The sequence below is a fragment of the Bombina bombina genome, chromosome 1 (genome assembly GCF_027579735.1).
Source record: "Bombina bombina isolate aBomBom1 chromosome 1, aBomBom1.pri, whole genome shotgun sequence".
In the NCBI taxonomy this organism is placed as follows: Eukaryota; Metazoa; Chordata; class Amphibia; order Anura; family Bombinatoridae; genus Bombina; species Bombina bombina.
Genome location: NC_069499.1, coordinates 1468559666 through 1468581667, shown reverse-complemented (window position 1 = coordinate 1468581667; position 22002 = coordinate 1468559666). Strand labels below are relative to the sequence as shown.

The 22002-nt window shown below is 35.9% G+C and overlaps 1 protein-coding gene across 2 annotated transcripts in view; it reads left to right on the top strand.

The window, feature by feature from the left end:
* The first annotated feature begins 1570 nt into the window (after positions 1–1570).
* SLC38A10 (solute carrier family 38 member 10) overlaps positions 1571–22002 on the top strand; it is a 244458-nt gene continuing 224026 nt past the window's right edge. Inside the window, exons 1-2 of one of the 2 annotated variants that reach the window (XM_053706757.1) lie at positions 1571–2611; positions 3558–3675. In XM_053706757.1, coding sequence (XP_053562732.1) covers positions 2522–2611; positions 3558–3675 — 208 coding nt within the window. In that variant the 5' untranslated portion in view covers positions 1571–2521. The remainder of the gene's footprint in view (positions 2612–3557; positions 3676–22002) is intronic. The other variant, XM_053706748.1, reaches the window with a different exon arrangement.

Sequence of the window (22002 nt, the reverse complement as noted above, 5' to 3'; positions counted from 1 at the left end):
ACTTCACCACCTCCATAGGAGGCAAAGTTTGTAAAATTGAATTGTGGGTGTGGTGAGGGGTGTAATTTATAGGCATTTTGAGGTTTGGGTAACTTTGCCCCTCCTGGTAGGATTGTATATCCCATACGACACTAGCTCATGGACTCTTGCCAATTACATGAAATATAATTTACTGTAAGGGGTTTTAGAAAAAAAAAAAATGTCCCCGAATTTCATTTTAAAAATCTGGTCACCTTACTTTAACTTAAAGAGACATCTCAAAACTAAACAGTTATCACTGCCATATTTTTCATTTTTGTCTTGTCTTACTATTATATATATATATATATATAGGCTTACCAGAAGTCCCACTTTTACTGGGATTGTCCCGGTTTGGAGGCGCTGTCCCAGTGTCCCACCCAGTTGTTCATTCTGTCCCAGTAGGGTTGCCACTTCCAGGTTTCAAATCATGTGTCCGGGTTTCAGACCAACTGAAACCCAGACACATTATTCAAAATGACTGGACTGTGGCTCTCCAGCATAGTTGGATGCTGGTACTTTGTTACATACAGCCCTGCTTAGCTTAACGTTCGTGTTCTTCAAAGTTTACATTTAGTAATACAGGCTGAGTGAGCAGCATAGGGTTTTTTAATTTTGTAGTACTACTTGGTTTATTTTTCTAAGAATTTAACACCCCCCTACCCTTGGTGACATTGCTGGTGATACACCTTTAGGGGAATCATATGGGTATGACTAGGAAGTACAGACAGGAAGGATTTTTGGCCTGGATCTTGCTTTACTTCATGCAGAATAGCATTTTGGCTATAATCTTTCTGCATTATGGTATAGAGTAGCCTCTTAAACAGCTTTAGCAGGTATGTGTTTTCTTTTTTACTTTCATTCAATGTTGTATTTATGCCTTATCAGTATTTGGCTCTGCTCCTTAATTAGACACATAAAACACATATTACACTGCAGATATTAAATTGTGAAATTGATAATTATGAAAGTGATCATTATGCTTGATGTTTGGCATTATTTAGAATCTGAAATTTAGATTAATGATTTATTTGCCATGACAACGTAATGGTGCCTTTTTCACTAGGGGGTGGTGTTATGGTCTATTTAAACTGTGTGATTCACTTGTTTGACTGAGGAAGGGTAGAGTATCGACGAAACATTACACACATAAAAGCTACTACTTTAAAAGGACCGGTAATTGCCACGCCCCCTTGACCACGCTCCTGACCACACCCCCACTGGCACCGCACCAGGTGGTCCCAGTTTCACCTCTAAAAATTATGGTAAGCCTATATATATATATATATATATATATATATATATATATATATATATATATATATATATATATCAGACGTAATTTGAATATAGTCAGTGCAATGTAAACTGTAAAATACTACAAATTTAATTGATACGAGAGTACATAATTTACAGATGTGGTCCATGAAAGAAATTTGAATCCACGAGCGCCAAAGTTGGAAACCATACATAAATACTATATTAATAATACCTACTGGCGAAAAACCTTTCACACATACCCCAAAATACGCGCCACTTTAACTGGACACCTCCCAGTTAGTAGTCTTGTTCCACCTATATGTCTAGTCTACACATTTTTCTTTTCTCTATAGTTTAATTTCCGACCGTTCTAGCTCTACTTATCTCTTTGGTTTACTCTCGTTTCCTGGATACGGTTGGCGCACCAAAAACCCGGAAGTACCCGGTTGTTTGAGTACTCGGTTGACAGGAGGAAACTGTATTGAGTTGTGGGAGCCCATGTTGACTTCCATAGATTGTTATTCTCGTTCACCTTAATTAATGTGCCGAGCCTGCATGTAACAAGGACACGTCACCTGCCCCTTATTACTGGGGATCATGGCAGCTATCATAGGACACGTCAACTGCCAACAGTGCACTGTAGCTACAAATATCTGCCCGTTCTGAACCGGGCCTGGCACCGCTGTTTTAATCCGGTGTTGTATTGCCCCTATTTAAGGGCAGAGATATTGTTATGATTAGACATTTTCTAAGACTTTGAAATTCTTATACGCTACTTGTAACCACTTTCTGCTCAGGTTATATGACCCTGTAACCCGTTGGTCTAAGAAGAGCTAACTCCTATCTTGGATTATTTATTACACATTCCTTACTCTCAGGGTCGTGGAATCAATCTCCCTTTTTTTAAAATAAAGTTCACGTTATAAATAGGTGATGGTTCTCGAAATTTTGTAACATTTAAATCATCACTTTATATTCACTTATCTTTATATTTTATGTCTAAGAGCACAGCTTTTTCTTGGCTGATTTACAAAACTTAAACAATTTTTGTTGATATTCTCTCTAGAGCTGACCCTTCTCTGAGTCACTGTGTTTTTTGCAACCTTAGTTAAAATTAATTTTACTGTATTTTTACTCAGCTTTGTTTTTTACAAATTCAAGAGACCAAAGTGTTTTTTTTTTTGTTTTGTTTTTTACACATTTTTATATTTTTCTGACACTGTTCAAACCAAATCCAGGAAACATGGCAGCCTCCAACTGGGGACTCATTATGAACATAGTTAATAGCATTGTGGGAGTGAGTGTCCTTACTATGCCGTTCTGTTTTAATCAGGTGAGTTTGCATCACTAACCAGGTAAATTGTTTCAATGGCATTGAGTGGCCCAATTACAGTCATAAGGTGTTGTTTCTACCAGCTGTTTATACATTCACATGTATAATGGTAAATAATTCAAAAATCTGCTGAAAAATATAAGATCAATAACTCATTTTGGTGTAGCAGGTACGGGTTAAAGGGACCTTAAACTCAAAATTATATTGCTTGTAAAATGTTTATAGGGATACTAAGCCCATTTTTTTTTTCTTTCATGATGCAGATAGAGCATGCAATTTTAAGCAACTTTCTAATTTACTCCTATTATCAAATTTTCTTCATTATCTTGCTATCTTTAATTGAAAAAGCAGGAATCTATGCTTAGGAGCCGGCCCATTTTTGGTTCAGAACCTGGGTAGTGCTTGCTGATTGGTGGCTAAATGTAGCCACCAATCCGCAAGTGCTATCCATGGTGCTGAACCAAAAATGGGCCGATTAGTTAAGATTCCTGTTTTTTCAAATAAAGATAGCAAGAGAATGAAGAAAATTTGATAATAGGCGTAAATTACAAAGTTGCTTAAAATTGCATGCTCTATCTGAATCACAAAATAAAAAAAATTGGGTTCAGTGTCCCTTTAAGTAAGCACGGTAACTATTGCAATGAACATGAATTATTTGCTTGCGTTACCTTTTATTTACCTATGAGAGTGAGAAATTGTCTCTGAAAAGCTGTATTAAATATATCAATACTTGCTCAGTTATGTGCTACATGATGCAGGATAATTTGCATCTGGCGGCTGTTTGTCCAAACGAATAAATATGCTCAAGAAGCTTTTCAAAGTGTTTATCCTTGGATTACTTTTAAGCAGCAAAACCTCACACATATGGATAACATTCATTTTTTAATGAAATTATTTTAATTTTATGATATGGAACTTGATTGCCCTATTTCTTTTTATTTTCTAGTGTGGTATAGTTCTTGGCACCCTGCTACTCATGTTGTGTGCCTGGATGACCCATCAGTCCTGTATGTTCCTGGTGAAATCAGCTAGTGTTAGCAAACGGCGGACGTACGCTGGCCTTGGTGAGAATACACAGTTTATCTTGAAACCTATTTCTCTGTGGTCTTAACAGAACAAGGTCAATCGTGGTCACATGTCTTAAGCAATGTCTTAACTTACACTAAAACAGAAGTTATCTGGACTTTTGTAATAGAGCTGTTCTGCCATAAAAACATACCTGTGTAGTTTTTGAGCAATTATTTTTATTGTAACTGTTTTCCTCTTTTCCTGTTTTTATGCTTTCAATAACAAACAATACTAATGTGAAAGTGGCTGTTAGCTTTAAAGTGACAGTCTAAACTATAGTTATGCTTAAAGGGATACTAAAACCCAAATTTCTTTCTTTCATGATTCAGATAGAACATGCAATTTTAAGCAACTTTCTAATTTACTCCTATGCTCAATTTGTCTTCATTCTCTTGATATCTTTATTTAAAAAGCAGGAATGTAAAGCTTAGGAGCCAGCCCTTTTTAGGTCAGCACCCTAGGTAGCGCTTGCTCATTGGTGACTACATTTATCCACCAGTAAGCAAGCGTAACCCAGGTTCAGAACCAAAAATGGTCCGGCACCTAAGCTTTACATTCCTGCTTTTTAAATAAAGATAGAAAGAGAATGAAGAAAAATTAATAGGAGAAAATTAGAAAGTTGCTTAAAATTACATGCTCTAGCTGAATCATTAAAAAAAGAAAATGTGGGTTTAGTATCCCTTTAATGAGTTTACATTAGTTTTACTATCATCAAGCCTCCAGCACCCATTTATACATACTGCAGCACAAGATACCTGTTGTTTTTTTAAAGTTTATTTGGCCATTTCAAAATGGCCAACAAACTCCTCCTCCCACTGCTTACTTTAACAAATATTGCATCCAATCACAAGGAACTCCCTCATGTGTTTGCAGCATCGGTCATGCCGATTCGCACATGTGCAATGGAATTGTGTATTCGGAACCTCTATGTAACCTTATTTGCAACTGGACCCGAGAAAAGAGAGGACACCTAAAGTGACTATCCCCTTTTTAAAAGAGTTTAATTCATCCGTTGTAATTAATTGCGCTATAACTTGCTTTTTAATATAGGTATAAAATTCAAATACCCAGTGCTCTGCCGCCCACTTCAAAAGTCCATTTTTCAGTGAGCTAAGTGTTTGATATTTACCTCCAAAATTTCATAAGTATTTACATCCCATTGTTAAGGGACTTTAAGCAGCCAATCAGGATACTAGTCCCAGGACTTGGAAGGGAGCGTGCAACTATTATGTGCCGTCTCACAAGATTTCAGTAAAATATCATTAAATGGACAGTCTACACCAGAATTTTTGTTTTAAAAGATAGATAATCCCTTTATTACCCATTTCCCAGTTTTGCATAACTAACACAGTTATAATAATATACTTTTAACCTCTGTGATTATCTTGTATTTAAGCCTCTGCAAACTGCCCCTTTTTTCAGTTCTGTTGACAGTCTAGCCAATTAGTGCCTGCTCCCAGATAACTTCTCGTGCACGAGCACAGTGTTATCTATATGAAATACGTGAACTAACACCCTCTAGTGGTGAAAAACTGTTAAAATGCAATGTGAAAGAGGTGGGCTTCAAGGTCTAAGAAATTAGCATATGAACCTCCTAGGTTAAGCTTTCAACTAAGAATACCAAGAGAACAAAGCAAAATTGGTGATAAAAGTAAATTGGAAAATTGTTTAAAATTACATGCTCTATCTGAATCATGAAAGTTTATTTTGGCCTAGACTGTCCCTTTAAAGCAAAACAGAGCATGACCTCTGCTCTGCTGATGCTGATTTGTCTATTGTTTTGTTGCTGTGGGCTTTTTTCCCCAAACTTGCAGCTGGACAGTAGCTGAAGTATATCTGTTGCCAGAGCACTTACTCTGGTGAGCTGAAGAAATTTTGATATCAAATATTTTCCTTTTTTACATAGAGATGCTCAGGTGATATTTTCTTGTCAGCTTTTTACAGTTATGCTGCATCACTTTCAAGTGATTTAGCATATGAGTATTATGTCCCTTTAAGCATAACTACAGTGTAGACTGTCCCTTTAACTGAATTTAAAGGAGCATTATAGTGGATAAATTGTATGCTCTATGCAACTAAAGTTGATACTTGTGTGTTCCTGTAACTGATCAACATTAAACATTTTATCATTAAAGGGAAAGTAAAGTCAAAAGTAAATATTCATGATTCACATATCATACAGTTTTAAACAACTTTCCAATTTATCTATCTAACTCATGACATTTTTTTTTAATGGGACAGTGTGCTTTAAAATTGTTTTTACCTTGTGTTTCCAATTACTTCTTATACCAGCTGCAAAGTATAAAATGTATGTTAAGTTGCACCTTTAGGTTTATTTTGTATTTGAAATAGCTGTTTTTGTTCTTTGAAACCACAACCCAGTAAAACGGGTATCCTTTGTTTATCACTTTCTGTACACACGTTTCTTTATATTATCTCTGTAAACCAAAGCCCATTACTTAGAACAATTGAAAATAAACATGTTATTGCTTATCTCTTCTACCTGCTACTTGCACTGTAATTTCTTCTGCTAGCTATGTTTACACAGGTTTTCTTTAACCTATGCTTAAAGGGACATGAAACCATTTTTTGTTTCATAATTCAGATGGAGAGAACAATTTTAAGCAACTTTGCAATTTACTTCTGTTATCTAATTTGCTTAAATCTCAACTATAGATATTTTCAGAATAGGGAGGGATATTATTGGAAAATCAGCTATTTCAAATGCCAAAATAATGTAAAAGAAGTTATTTTTAAACTATTTAAAGGGATACTGAACCCAATTTTTTTTCTTTCATGATTCAGATAGAGCATGCAATTTTAAGCAGCTTTCTAATTTACTCCTATTATCAATTTTCCATTGTTCTCTTGGTATCTTTATTTAAAAAAACAGGAATGTAAGCTTACGAGCCAGCCCATCTTTGGTTCAGCACCTGGGTAGCACTTGCTGATTGGTGGCTAAATGCAGCCACCAACCAGCAAGCTCTATCCAGGGTGATGAACCAACAATGGGCCTGCTTGTATGCTTACATTCCTGTTTTTTCAAATAAAGATACCAAGAAAAAGCAGAAAAATCGATAATTGGAGTAAATTAGAAAGTTCCTTACTATTGCATGCTCTATCTGAATCATGAAAGAAAGAAAAAAATTGGGTTCAGTATCTCTTTAATGCACTCAAGCATGTAAAATGGATCATTGGAAACAAAGTGGAGTAAACTTTCCCTTTAAATTGATTGAGTTTAGTTCTGTAAACTATGATTCAGGATAAAAGTAGATGCCTACACTGATGATGATGTATTTTCATGTTAAATTGTTTTTTAAATATGATATACCGTTATGACGTTCCATTTACTTTACTGGAAATATCTGAACACCATTTTCCTGCCAATGCTCCGCAGGTGTCAGACAATGTGTCTGGAGCTCATAGAGAGAATGTACCACACAGCTTGGCAGTTTGCCTCTTTAATCACCCAGAATGACATCCAAAATAATGTTGAATTGTATTTAGTATGGACCTAGTGTTAAAGGGATTGTGCATCCACTGGCCCTTGACGAAAAGTAAAAAAAAAAGCTAGGCCACTGACAAATTATTAAACAGGGAAATATAGATTTGGTAATACTGGTTGGACCATGTGTTTACAGTTTCATGCCTTTATTACGTAGGAAGAATTCTCATGTGTTGCTACTCTTAGAGATTCCCACTGGTTTTATGAATATTTATGTAGATCTGGTATAATCTATATACAAGTATACCTCACTTTACAGTGCTTCACAAATACAGAGCTTTGTGGAGCTGAAGTTCAACCTCCAAGGATTTTGAAACAGTTCTGTAATCATTGTGAGTTTGCGAGAAAAGTGACTGTCACCATTTTGTTATGCGCAGTTCACTCTGTTTACAGCCTTACAGTACAATCTGTGTCTCAGTGCTATAGTCTGGCAAATTTTACTACAGTCATTGTCACTATTTTACAGGTACAGTATTTATTGAATACTAATTGAATGCTGTGCTAGTGTTAAACTAAACGTAGCACTATTGCTCCCCTAATATATTTTATTTCAAACATGTTTTTAAACACACTGGCAAGTGAAAAGAAAGCTAAAACTGCCTTGTTTCACTTTAAGGCGGTTTTCACTTTACAGCGGGGCTCCGGTCCCTAACCTGCTGCATGAGCGGGGTATGCCTGTAACTGATTGCAAGGTCAGTTGCCAGCTAGCTTTTGTAGTATGTTCACGCCGGTCTAAGTCTCTTTAGTTGTTCTGAAAGCAAGGATACATTCAAGTTTGGATTTTGAGTTATATGTGGAAATTTCCACAATTTTTGCTGGATCCATTTTCAGGCTTCTTAACAATTTTAGAGATTTTTAAAATAATTATTTTTCCATCCATCTGATTGATGCCTTTTGTTTTGTTTAAAGTGTAAATATCTTATATGAGATTACTTCTGAATGTACATTAATTACATAATTTTCAGGTGGCACTCTCATTAAAGGGACAGGAAACCCAAAAATGTTCTTTCATGATTTTGATAGAGCACACAATTTTAAACAACTTTATCAAATTTGCTTCATTGACTTGTTATCCTTTGAGGAATGAACATTATTGCACTACTGACTGCTAGCTGAAAACATCTAGTTAGCCAATCACAAGAGACAAATATGTGCAGGCACCAATCATCAACTAGCTCCCACTAGTGTAGGATATGTGCGTATTCATTTTCAACAAGGGATACCAAGAGAACAAAGCAAACTTGAAAATAGAAGTGAATTTAAAATTGTCTAAAAATTAAACACTCTACCTGAATCATGCAAGTTTAATTATAACTTTCCTATCCCTTTAACCCCTTAAGGACCACATCACTTTTTCCATTTTCTGACCGTTTGGGACCAAGGCTATTTTTAAATTTCTGCGGTGTTTGTGTTTAGCTGTAATTTTCCTCTTATTCATTTACTGTACCCACACATATTATACAGTATACCGTTTTTCTCACCATGAAATGGACTTTCTATAAAAAATTTTTATAAAATATGATGAAAAAATTGAAAAAAACACACTTTTTCAAACTTTGACCCCCGAAATCTACAAACACCAAAAAACACCCTTGCTAAATAGTTTCTAAATTTTGTCCTGAGTTTAGAAATACCCAATGTTTACATGTTCTTTGCTTTTTTTGCAAGTTATACAGCAATACGTGCAAGTAGCACTTTGCTATTTCCAAACCACTTTTTTCAAAATTAGCGCTAGTTACATTGGAACCCTGATATCTGTCAGGAATCCATGAATATCCCTTGACATGTATATATTTGTTTTTAGAAGACAACCTAAAGTATTGATCTAGGCCCATTTTGGTATATTTCATTCCACCATTTCACCGCCAAATGCGATCAAATAAAAAAAATCGTTCACTTTTTCATAAATGTTGTCACAAACTTTAGGTTTCTCACTGAAATTATTTACAAACAGCTTGTGCAATTATGGCAGACTTATATGGCTTTGGCGTTGCTTTTTGGTAATTAGAAGGCCACTTAATGCCGCTGCCCACCACACGTGTATTATGCCAAGCAGTGAAGGGGTTAATTAGGGAGCTTGTAGGGTTAATTTTAGCTTTAGTGTAGTAGACAACCCAAAGTATTGATCTAGGCCCATTTTGGTATATTTCATGCCACCATTTCACCGCCAAAAGCGATCAAATAAAAAAAAATCGTTTACTTTTTTTACAAATTTTTTCACAAACTTTAGGTTTCTCACTGAAATTATTCACAAACAGCTTGTGCAATTATGGCACAAATGGTTGTAAATGCTTCTCTGGGATCCCCTTTGTTCAGAAATAGCAGACATATATGGCTTTAGCGTTGCTTTTTGGCAATTAGAAGGCCGCTAAAGGCCGCTGCGCACCACACTTGTATTATGCTCAGCAGTGATAGGGTTAATTAGGTAGCTTGTAGGGAACTTGCAAGGTTAATTTTAGCTTTAGTGTAGAGATCGGCCTCCCACCTGACACATCCCACCCCCTGATCCCTCCCAAACAGCTCTCTTCCCTCCCCCACCCCACAATTGTCCTGCCATCTTAAAAAAAATATATATATATATCTGCTCAGCTGTGATGGACCCCCCACCAACAGCTCTCTAACCCTCCCCTGTTGCCTATTAGCTCCCATCTTGGGTACAGGCAGCTGTCTGCCAGTACCCAGTTTGTCCCCCAAAAAAGTATGTTTATTTTTTATTTTTTTTATAAATGATCGATTTTTCTGTAGTGTAGCTGCCCCCTCAATACCCCCTCCCCCTCCCCGATCCTTTTTATATTTATTTTTTTTCCTCCTGCCTCTCACTTAGCAAACCAAGGAAGAACATTGGTAGCAGTGGTTTACAGGAACCAAATGCCGGGTAGCAATGGGTCGGCCACCCGCCTCCCTGCTAAGCTCCCACCCACCAACAATCGGCACCATCGCTACCGGTGCAGAGAGGGCCACAGAGTGGCTCTCTCTGCATCGGATGCTTGAAAAAGGGTATTGCAGGATGCCTCAATATCGATGCATCACTGCAATACCCTGAGAGCTGCAGGAAGCAATCGCTTCCAGTGCTCAATTAGACCAAGGACATACCAGGTACGTCCTTTGTCACTAACTGACAGTTTTTGCAGGATGTACCTGGTACGTCCTTGGTTGTTAAGGGGTTAAACTTTCATGATCAGATAGAGCAGGCAATTTTGAACAACTTCCAGTTTACTTCCGTTAACAAAATGTGCACACTCTTTATATTTACACTTTTGGAGTCGCCAGCTCCTACTGAGCATGTGCAAGAATTCACAGAATATACATCTGTGATTGGCTGATTGCTGTCATATTATAAAGGAGGAGTGGAATTAGACATTAACTTTTAAATTTGTCAAAAAAATCTCATTTGAAGTTCAGACTAAGTGCTATTGCATTGTCTTTTTATAATGCGTTTGTTGATTAATCAAATCTACTGTATTTACTGGACCTTTATGGGACAGTAAACACGTTGACATTTTTAAATAAAATGTGTGTTTATATATATATATATATATATATATATATATATATATATATATATATATATATATATATTCATTATTTATTTTGCCACCTTTTCATGTAGTTTAGCTCTGAAAATTGAGCAATTTCTAATGCTCAGAACTTGAATTGCACCCTCAAGGGTAACTCTGCTACATATCTGTCCCTAATTGGCTTTCAAATAAAAACTTCAAACCAATGAATTTTATAATTACTTAATGACCATAGCTAACCTTGTTGTCTGCGGACTAAAGCCCAGATTGTCTCCTCCATATAATGCAAATGGTCAGTGGAGTTTGGCTATTGAAAAAAATTATTGCAGTAAAAAGGATGATAATTTTATGTTATTCTATCAACTCAAGGTGTTTACTGTCCCTTTTAAATCCATTTGTTTATTTCTTATCACCCCCTAACAATAGTGACAACCAATTGTGTTACACTGTTGGTATCAGAGTTGAGTTCTGTCCATTGGTTCTTTTAACAATGTTCTCTTTTTTTTTTTTTTTTTTTTAAGTAATAGTATCTGCGCCATTTTTTTTTTAAATTCCTAATAATTTACATGTGATATTTTGCATTGTTTATGTGGATTTGCTCATTCCGCTTCATTCACTGTTTCTATGTTTAGTTGTGGATGGGGCAAACTGCTCCAGGAAGTAAGCTGCATTTCATTAACCCCTTAAGGTAAATAGTTTCTAAATTTTGTCCTGAGTTTAGAAATACCCAATGTTAACATGTTCTTTGCTTTTTTTGCAAGTTATAGGGCAATAAATACAAAAGACACTTTGCTATTTCAAAACCACTTTTTTTCAAAATGAGAGCTAGTTACATTGGAACCCTGATATCTGTCAGGAATACCTGAATATCCCTTGACATGTATATATTTTTTTTAGAAGACAACCCAAAGTATTGATCTAGGCCCATTTTGGTATTATTTATGCCACCATTTCACAGCCAAATGCGATCAAATAAAAAAAATTGTTCACTTTTTAACAATTTTTTTTCACAAACGTTAGGTTTCTCACAGAACTTATTTACAAACAACTTGTGCAATTATGGCATAAATGGTTGTAAATGCTTCTCTGGGATCCCCTTTGTTCAGAAATAGCAGACATATGGCTTTGGCGTTGCTTTTTAGTAATTAGAAGGCTGCTAAATGCCACTGTGTTTTATGCCCAGCAGTGAAGGGGTTAATTAGGGAGCATGTAGGGAGCTTGTAGAGTTAATTTTAGCTTAAGTGTAGTGTAGTAGACAATCCAAAGTATTGATCTAGGCCCATTTTGGTATATTTAATGCCACCATTTCACTGCCAAATGCGATCAAATTAAAAAAAAACTTAATTTTTTTCGCAATTTTAGGTTTCTCACTGAAATTATTTACAAACAGCTTGTGCAATTATGGCATAAATGGTTGTAAATGCTTCTCTGGGATCCCCTTTGTTCAGAAATAGCAGACATATATGGCTTTGGCGATGCTTTTTGGTAATTAGAAGGCTGCTAAATGCCACTGCACATCACACATGTATTATGTCTAGCAGTGAAGGGGTTAATTTGGGACCCCCTGATCCCTCCCAAACAGCTCTCTTCCCTCCCCCACCCCACATTTGTCCCCGCCATCTTAAGTACTGGCAGAAAGTCTGCCAGTACTAAAATAAAAGGTATCTTTTTTTTTTCTTCTTTTTTTTCTAGCATATTTACATATGCTGCTGTGTAGGATCCCCCCTCTACATTATTGGGAGCCATCTTGGGTACTGGCAGCTTTATAATATAATTTTTATTTCCCCTCTCTCCCTCTAATATTACACAAACCGTTCCATAGTGTAATGGTTCCCGCCCGCCTCCCTCGTGCACGCGCGTGCGTCCGTGCGCGCCCCCAGCTACCCCGCCTACCTCTGTACTCCGCTTGCCATTGATGGCCGCCCACCCGCCTCCCACGTCGGAAATTTTTAAACAACTTTCTAATTTACTCCTATTATCAAATTGTCTTTATTCTCTTGGTATCTTTATTTGAAATGCAAGAATTTAAGTTTAGATGCCGGCCCATTTTTGGTGAACAACCTGGGTTGTCCTTGCTGATTGGTGGATACATTCATCCACCAATAAAAAAGTGCTGTCCAGAATTCTGAACCAAGAAAAAAAGCTTAGATGCCTTCTTTTTCAAATAAAGATAGCAAGAGAACGAAGAAAAATTGATAATAGGAATAAATTAGAAAGTTGCTTAAAATTGCATGCTCTATCTGAATCACGAAAGAAAAATTTTGGGTCCAGTGTCCCTTTTAAGGGAGCATCAAAGCACAAGATATGCTCTGTGTTAGAACATTTTATTGTTCCATTATTGCTTGCAAATACTATGAGGTTAACCCCTGTAAAGTTGTTATAAACACATTTTTCTGGGGACAGTAAAGTTAAAATGAAACTTTCATGATTCAGATAGAGCATGCAATAGTAAAGAACTTTCCATTTTACTTTTGTTTATATAACTTTGCTTTAATCACTTGTTGAAAAGTATACCTAGGTTGGTTTAGGAGCTGCAGTGCACTACTGGGAAACAGCTGCTGATTGGTGGCTACACATATGTACCATTTGCTCACTTAATGTGTTCAACAAAGGATGCCAAGTGAATGATGGAGATTTGTTAACGGAAATAAATTGGTAAGTTTCAACTGTGGGTAATGAAACGTTATACATACAATGGTTTTAACTGAGAAGTAATCACCTTCTCTTTCAAATGATAAAAAAAACACTTTTTTCTTAAAGGGACACTGTACCCAAAAAAATTCTTTCATGATTCAGATTGAGCATGAAATTTTAAGCAACTTTCTAATTTACTCCTATTATCAAATTTTCTTCATTCTCTTGGTATCTTTATTTAAAATGCAAGAATGTAAGTTTAGATGCCGGCCCATTTTTGGTGAACAACCTGGGTTGTCCTTGCTGATTGGTGGATAAATTCATCCACCAATAAAAAATTGCTGTCCAGAGTACTGAACCCAAAAAAAGCATAGATGCCTTCTTTTTCAAATAAAGATAGCAAGAGAACAAAGAAAAATTGATAATAGGAGTAAATTAGAAAGTTGCTTAAAATTGCATGCTCTTTCTGAATTACAAAACAAAATTTTTGGCTTCAGTGTCCCTTTAATGATTCAGATAGAGCATGCAATTTTAAAGAAATTTCTAATTTATTCCTATAAATTTTTTCTTCGTTCCCTTGCTATCTTTATTTGAAAAAGCAAGAATGTAAACCTAAGAGCCGGCCCATTTTTGGTTCAACACCTGGGTAGCTCTTGCTGATTGCTGGCAAAATGCAGCAAACCAATCAGCAAGCATTACCCAGGTGCTGAACCTACAATGGGCCGGTGTTCTGGGAAAACTGCAAACTTGTGAAACTAGCGAACCCCGTCACTTCCTGTGACGTGGCATCAGCTGTTTCACAAATTTTGGCCATAATGCACATGCGTCATTATATACCTGTCCGCACACCTCACTGCTACAATTTCGAGACCCGTGATATTCCTCGACCATTTGTACAGCGCGCAATTTTTTATTCTGTCCCCGCTTTGCCATACAAATCCTCTTTACAGCGACATTAAACTATCTTGTCTGACCAAGCAAACCGTTTTGAACAATAAAATAAGTTATTATGTAAAATGTGTTTCTATTTAATTTGTTTAATGTCACTTTAAAGGGGTTGCGTATAACTCTATGGAATAGCGGGGCACGGTATTGACAGAATTCAAAATCGCGCGCATGCCCTGTACAAAGGGTCCAGGAATTTCACGTGTCTCGAAATTGTAGCAGTGACGTGTGCGGACACGTATGTAATGACACTGCAACGCATGCGCATTACGGCCAATATTTGTGAAACAACTAATGCCACGTCACAGGAAGTGACGTGGTTCGCTAATTTCACAAGTTCGCCATTTTCCCAGAACACCGGCTCTTAAAGGGACAGTCTAGTCAAAATTAAACTTTCATGATTCAGATAGGAAATGCAATTTTAAACAACTTTCCAATTCACTTTTATCATCAAATGTGTTCTCTTGGTATTCTTTGTTGAAAGCTAAACCTAGGTAGGCTCATATGCTAATTTCTAAAACCTTGAGGGCCGCCCCTTATTTCAATGCATTTTGCTGTTTTTCACAGGTAGAGGGCGTAAGTTCATGAGTGCTATACAGATAACATTGTGACCACGCCCATGGATTTACAAGTGAGAGGGCACTGATTGGCTAAATGCAAGTCTGTCAAAAGAACTGAAATAAGGGGGCAGTCTGCAAAGGCTTAGATACAAGGTAATCACAGAGGTAAAAAGTATATTAATATAACCGTGTTAGTTATGTAAAACAGGGGAATGGGTAATAAATAGATTATCTATCTTTTTAAACAATAATAATTCTGGAGTAGACTGTCCTTTTTTAAAGGGACAGTCAACACCAGAATTTTTGTTGTTTAAAAAGAAAGATAATCCCTTTATTACCCATTCCCCAGTTTTGCATAACCAACACAGTTATAATAATACACGTTTTACCTCTGTAATTATCTTATATCTAAGCTTCTGCTGACTGCCCCCTTATTTCAGTTATTTTGACAGACATGCAGTTTAGCCAATCAGTGCTCAGTCCTAGGTCACTTTACGTGCATGAGCTCAATGTTATCTATATGAAACATGTGAACTAATGCCCTCTAGTGGTCAAAATGTATTCAGATTAGAGGCAGTCTTCAATGTCTAAGAAATTTAGCATATGAACCTCCTAGTTTTAGCTTTCAACTAAGAATACCAAGAGAACAAAGCAAAATTGGTGCTAAAAGTAAATTGGGAAGTTGTTTAAAATTGCATGCCCTATTTAAAACATGAAAGATAATCCCTTTATTACCCATTCCCCAGTTTTGCATAACCAACACAGTTATAATAATACACGTTTTACCTCTGTAATTATCTTATATCTAAGCTTCTGCTGACTGCCCCCTTATTTCAGTTATTTTGACAGACATGCAGTTTAGCCAATCAGTGCTCAGTCCTAGGTCACTTTACGTGCATGAGCTCAATGTTATCTATATGAAACATGTGAACTAATGCCCTCTAGTGGGACTCAAATTTATATAAGCATAGCCCCTTCTTGTCACTATAGAGATTAGAGAAAAACACATACTTTGTTTACTAACTTGAATTTTTGTTAACCTTTTAACGGCGTTGCTGCGCTCTATTCTGTTCTAACCGCGCCGAACTTTAACGCCGTTAGGACAGAATAGAACGTCCGAGCCGTTTGGCTGTTCTGAAGCCAACGGCGCTTCCTGGATGGGATTGCGGTCTGGAGGGCGTGCCTAGTTTCATAGGGACACCCCCCTGACCCGATCCCATCATTGAAATATCGCGATCACATGCACGATCGCGAGATTTCAATTTGTCCAATGTAGACAAAATTACCTTTTTAATGAGAGGTGTCCAGGCACTTACAATAGACCATCAAAAAGGCCTAGAATCCTCAACACTCCTTGTTTTTAGATTTTAGGGGAAAAAAAACACACATTAAGTTGTAGATTCTCATGTCATGATATATACATAAAATGATGGTATAGTATACCAATTTATAATATGTGTGGGTTTCTCAATGAAAAATGGTCTACAGTGAGGATTAAATGTGAGCAGCATCTAAAAACTCCAAAGTAGCTCAGCACAGGGGTGAACTGGCTCAGCAGTTAAAGAGTTAAAATTGCATACTCTATCTGAATCACATACATCTAAAGAGCCAATGACAAGAGGTATATGTGTGTATCCATCCTATCTAGGCATGCTTTTTATCTAAGGATACTAAGTGAACAAAGTACATTTAAAGGGACATTATACACTCATTTTTTTCTTTGCAGAAATGTTTTGTAGATGATCTATTTGTATAGCCCATAAAGTTTTTTTTGTTGTTGTTTTGTTTTTAAATGTATAGTTTTGCTTATTTTTAAATAACATTGCTCTGGTAATTGCTCTCTAACCAAGCCCCAAAGTTTTATGAGAATACCGTCAGCTACCTACTCCAGCTTGCTCCTGTTTGTGTAAAGGGTCTTATCGTATGCAAAAGAAGGGTGAGGGGGGAGTGTCTTATTTGCCACTTGCAGTGGGCTTTCCAACTACCTTTTCAACAGAGCTAAACTGAGAGCTTCTAAGTAAGTTTTTAAACAGTTTTATACTGGATTTTTATATCAGTATCTGTACATCTTATTCTTTATAGTAGTGTCTATTACATACAGTTATATGAAAATTAGTCTATACTGTCCCTTTCATTTTGACTGTCATGTCCCTTTAACAATTGTTACAATAAAATACTTTCTTTCAAGGTGAGTACACATATTGTGCTTGGGATGATTCTTTTGTTTGAAACAAACCCTGAGCCTGTAATAGACAAAATCAAAAAGTAAATAGGCATTTTAACATACAGCAATAATAATAAAATGCTTGTATGCCCCCTTGTAAAACTATGGGGTCAGCTATGTGTTTAAACGCTGCGAGTCCTGCTCAGCACATAAGTTCATAAGCGGGACATGACCAGATTAGTAAAAATAGGTGTTTGACAGTATTAATAATTCAGTTATAGTTTTATCCACTACTAAACCTGTTAAACAGACCAGCGTTTGCTTGTCCAGACGTCATGAACCTAATGCAAAAGAGCTTCAGTTGTACGGTTCCCAAAATGTGAAAATCATAAACTTGGACCAAAATAATTCTTTAAGAGAATAAACAAACACTTCCTGTTTGGTTTCATTATCTTTCACTTTTTACGAATGCCTGTATCTTCAGTATAATTTGTATGTTTTTAATGATGTTATTAAAATAATGAAGCTATCACAAGCGATAAAGTAAATAAGCTGAAACCAGAACACACACGTTTTATTCTGGGAATATTAAATGCGTCTAATTCAGTTGACTTTATGTAGCTGAAGTGATAGACAAGGGTGAAGTAGAATATGTGGCCTTTTATCTTTTTGAGAGTTTTCTGAAGAATCGCACACTGTAAAAAAATAAAATAATAATGAACATAAAAACTTTTAAAGTGACTTAAGTGCAAAAAAAAAATCAATTAATGAATTTAATTATAGCAGTTTTGTTTGCATATAACTGTGTTAAAGGGACAGTTTACTTTAAAATCTTTGTTTAAATAGACAGACAATCTCTTTATTACCCATGTCCCAGTTTTGCATAACTAGCACTGTTACATTGATATAATTGTTACCTCTGTAATTACCTTGTATCTTAGCCTCTGCAGACTGCCCCCTTATCTCTGTGCTTTTGACAGACTTGCATTTTAGCCAATCAGTGCTGACTCATCATCATAAATAACTCCACACAAGTGAGCACAATGTTATCTATATGGCACACATGAACTAGAGCTGTCTACATGTGGAAAACTGTCAAAATTAGATAAGGCAGCCTTCAAGGGCTTAGATATTAGCATATGAGCCTACCTAGGTTTAGCTTTCAACAAAGGATACCAAGAGAACAAAGCTAATTTGATTCTAAAAGTAAATTGGACTGTCCTTTTTAAAGTAATCTCCAGTGTAGCACTAATGGCGAGCCAATGACAAGAGGTGTGTAGCCACCAATCAGCAGCTTGCTCCCAGTTTTGCATATCTGCTCCTAAGCCTACCTAGGAATGCTTTTCAACAAAGGATTCCCAGAGTAAAAAGTCCATTTGATAATCAAAGTAAATTGAAAATTCCTAACATTGCATGCTCCTATCTGAATGAATAAAGTTTACTTTAGACTTTCCTGTTCCTTTGTTGGTATAACTGAAATAGTATCTTATAAGAGGGGCAATGTAGTGTAAGTGCACAACTATGCAGTTTTTGTATATAAACCAGTGTCTAAGTACAGAAACATCTGTATTTGTTTTAGTAATATATGGGTGGATAAAACTTCATAATCTTAGAGACATAGGTGATATTAAAGCATTTTTGCTGTATGTATTTATATTAAAATAAAAAAAAAAATGCTTCTTGTAAGATTTCTCAGTGGTTTTGTGGTTTCTTGCTGTGCATTGTGACCTGTTCAGTGTAACATATTAAACGGACAGTATAACATTGGTTTCCTCTTAATGTGTTTCCAATGACTTGTTATGAGTATAAAATAAATGAGCAATTACTCATTTGTGTTTATTTTTGTATTTGAAATAGCCCTCTTTTGTTCTTAGCACCATACCCCATTAAAATGGGATTAACTTGCAGAGAAATAAGATCTTATTTTATTACTTTCTATGCATACACGTTACCTAGTCTTATCTCTGTTTGTATACCAAAAGCTTAATTTGGGTTCGCTAGGATCGCAGTCCATTGGTCTGGCGATAAATTCTAAAAAGTAGGCTGAACCTCGTGCTTACGAGTGGTGATGTGTCTGCCATAGGATATAATAAGGATTGGGGGGCTGTCTTTAAAGCGTGTTTGCACAAAAAATACTGTATGATCGCCAAATTTAAAAAAAAAATGTTTTCTGTGTAGTAACACAAATTAAGCAAATTCAGGAAATTGTAAGCTTGATTGTACTAATCTTCTATTGTGTCCTAAGGCCTGTATTTTTATTTATTTTAAGATTCGTATTGCACATCCTCATTATTATGTTTACATTATATTGAAAATGTGCAATTGCAAATGCAATATTCATATTTCACAATATTGTGATTGCGATCTATAGACATATATATTAATATTGCACATGTTTGCTACAGTGCCATTGCCATATTTTAAGTGAAACCTGATCACACAATCACAATATTGTGAGATATGAATATCTTGATTGCGTGCTCTCAATTTATGATATATATGAATATTGAGAATACGCAATAGCAATCTTTAAAATAAGTAAAATACACGTCTAAGGGCACAGTAGACGATAAGTACAGTAATGTGGGTGGAGATTCTGCTTTGAATATATCGCCATTCGCCAGTATCAGAGAAGCATCGCCACCCACTGAAATGTATAGTAAAACGCCTCTCGACAGTGCTGTTTTAAACAGTATTCACAGCACTTAGAATATTTTGCTGGCTTTCTCGACATTGCAAGAAATCCCTTTGGAATATCTTGCCGTCTTGTGGCACTTTCGATCATTGAGGCCTTAGAGAGAATAGTTTAAAGTTAGCATTTTATTACTTATCTCTCATACTTCCCACTGAGAGTGAAATTTCTGCTGCTGACTATGGTTACATAGTTTATATATAGCCAATGCTTAGAGGGACATTCCGGTCAAAATTTAGATGCACATAGATGAATTACATCTTTGAACAGAAACATATTTGCAATATTCATGTATTGGCATAAATTCTTCCTTTAGAAGTTATCACTTTTTTTAGTGTTAACATTAATTCTCTGCATGTGCACGTGATGCATAGATCGATTATTCTCAGTGCACCAATATGTTAAAGGGACATGAAACCCCATTTTTTCTTTCATAATTCAAATAGAGAATACAATTTTAAACAACTTTCCACTTTACTTCTATTAACTAATTTGTTTAATTCTTTTGGTATGATTTTGTTGAAGGAGCAGCAATGCAGAAATAGTTTCTAACTTAACACATTGGTGAGCCAATCACAATCAATATATATATGCAGCCACCAATCAACTGCTAGAACCTAGGTTCTCTGCTGTTTCTGAGCTTGCCTAGATAAACCTTTCAGCAAAGGATAACAAGAAAAGAAAGCAAATGAAATGATAGAAGTAAATTGGAAAGTTGTTTAAATTGTTTTCTCTATCTGAATCATGAATTACTGTCCCTTTAATTACTGCACCTGCTCAAAATGCTAGTTGGGTCTGTATCATGGCAGCAATTAACAAATGGAGTCATTATCAGATGGTACAAGCACCTTAGGCTCTCTGAGCAAGTGCTGTGTTTAAAATGCTGGTGCACGGTGCATACTTAAATACATGTTTGAAACGGCTATAGCTTTTATTAGAAGCATTCTTGCTAACACATGTATATTACAAAAATGCTTCTATTCAAAGTTTAAATGCTTTTATGTAGATTCCAATATTGGCTGGAATGTCCCTTTTAAAGAGACAGTGTATATTTTATTCCCTTTAATGTGTTCTCAAAGATTCATTTTAGCTATTGAGTTATATGTAATTTATTATAAAGAATTCCTCTACCTTAATGTTCCTATTTGAAATAGCTGATTGTGACTGTTGTAGTCAGTTGATACTTTTACACACCCTTCTTTATTGCATGTATTCTTCAGAATAATTATGTCTACATTAAACGTATGTATACACTGGCCAAGGAATTACTTTGTGTGACAGACTATGCACAATATCTTATCCACGCCTACAAACAAGCCATAAGAAAAAATTATTTTGGTGCAAAGGCGGAAGAGCCTTGTAGTGACAGCTAATGAGGGTACAGGTGTATAAATAACAGGGCAGGACACCTGTCTTACAAAATACCCCCACCACACACACACACACACAAAAACACCATCATTACACAAAACAACCCTTTATCTTTGAAATGTGCTGTAGTATAGAGTGAATCAGTAATCCATGTGTGCAAAGTTAATTTTTTTTTTTTCCACTGGAAACTATATTATTATATTATATTTACAACAATAACAATGTCACAAATATTGTGTGACAATGTGTGATGCAGTGTTCTCCACAGAAAAAAATTCCAGCCAGGTGGCATTATGAAGTAGCTGGTTGAGGGCAGTGTAATACTTTTGAAATATAAAATGTTCTGTTATATTAAATGTTACATTATGCAATTAACATAGATAAAGTAACCTAAATTGATTTAATGATAATTTGTGCAACAATCATGGAATACATTTTAGCCGCTTGGTAGTATTTTAACAATTTGGATACCAGAAAGGGTAGTACATTCATACACACTTATGCTGTAGTGTTAACCACATACACAGAATTTTCAGAACTTTAGGACCCTTAACCCCTTTGTGACCAGACCACTTTTCCATTTTCTGACCGTTTGGGACCAGGGCTATTTATTACATTTCTGCAGTGTTTGTGTTTAGCTGTAATTTTTCTCTTACTCATTTACTTTAACCACACATTATATACCGTTTTTCTCGCCATTAAATGGACTTTCTAAAGATACCATTATTTTCATCATATCTTATAATTTACTATAAAAACAATTATAAAATATGATGAAAAAATAAAACCACTTTCTTTCTAATGACACGGATCATCATTAATTACTGTTGGGAATATCACTCCTGGCCAGCAGGAGGGGGCAAAGAGCACCACAACAAAGCTGTTAAATATCACTCCCCTACCCACTATCCCCCAGTCATTCTCTTTGCCTGTA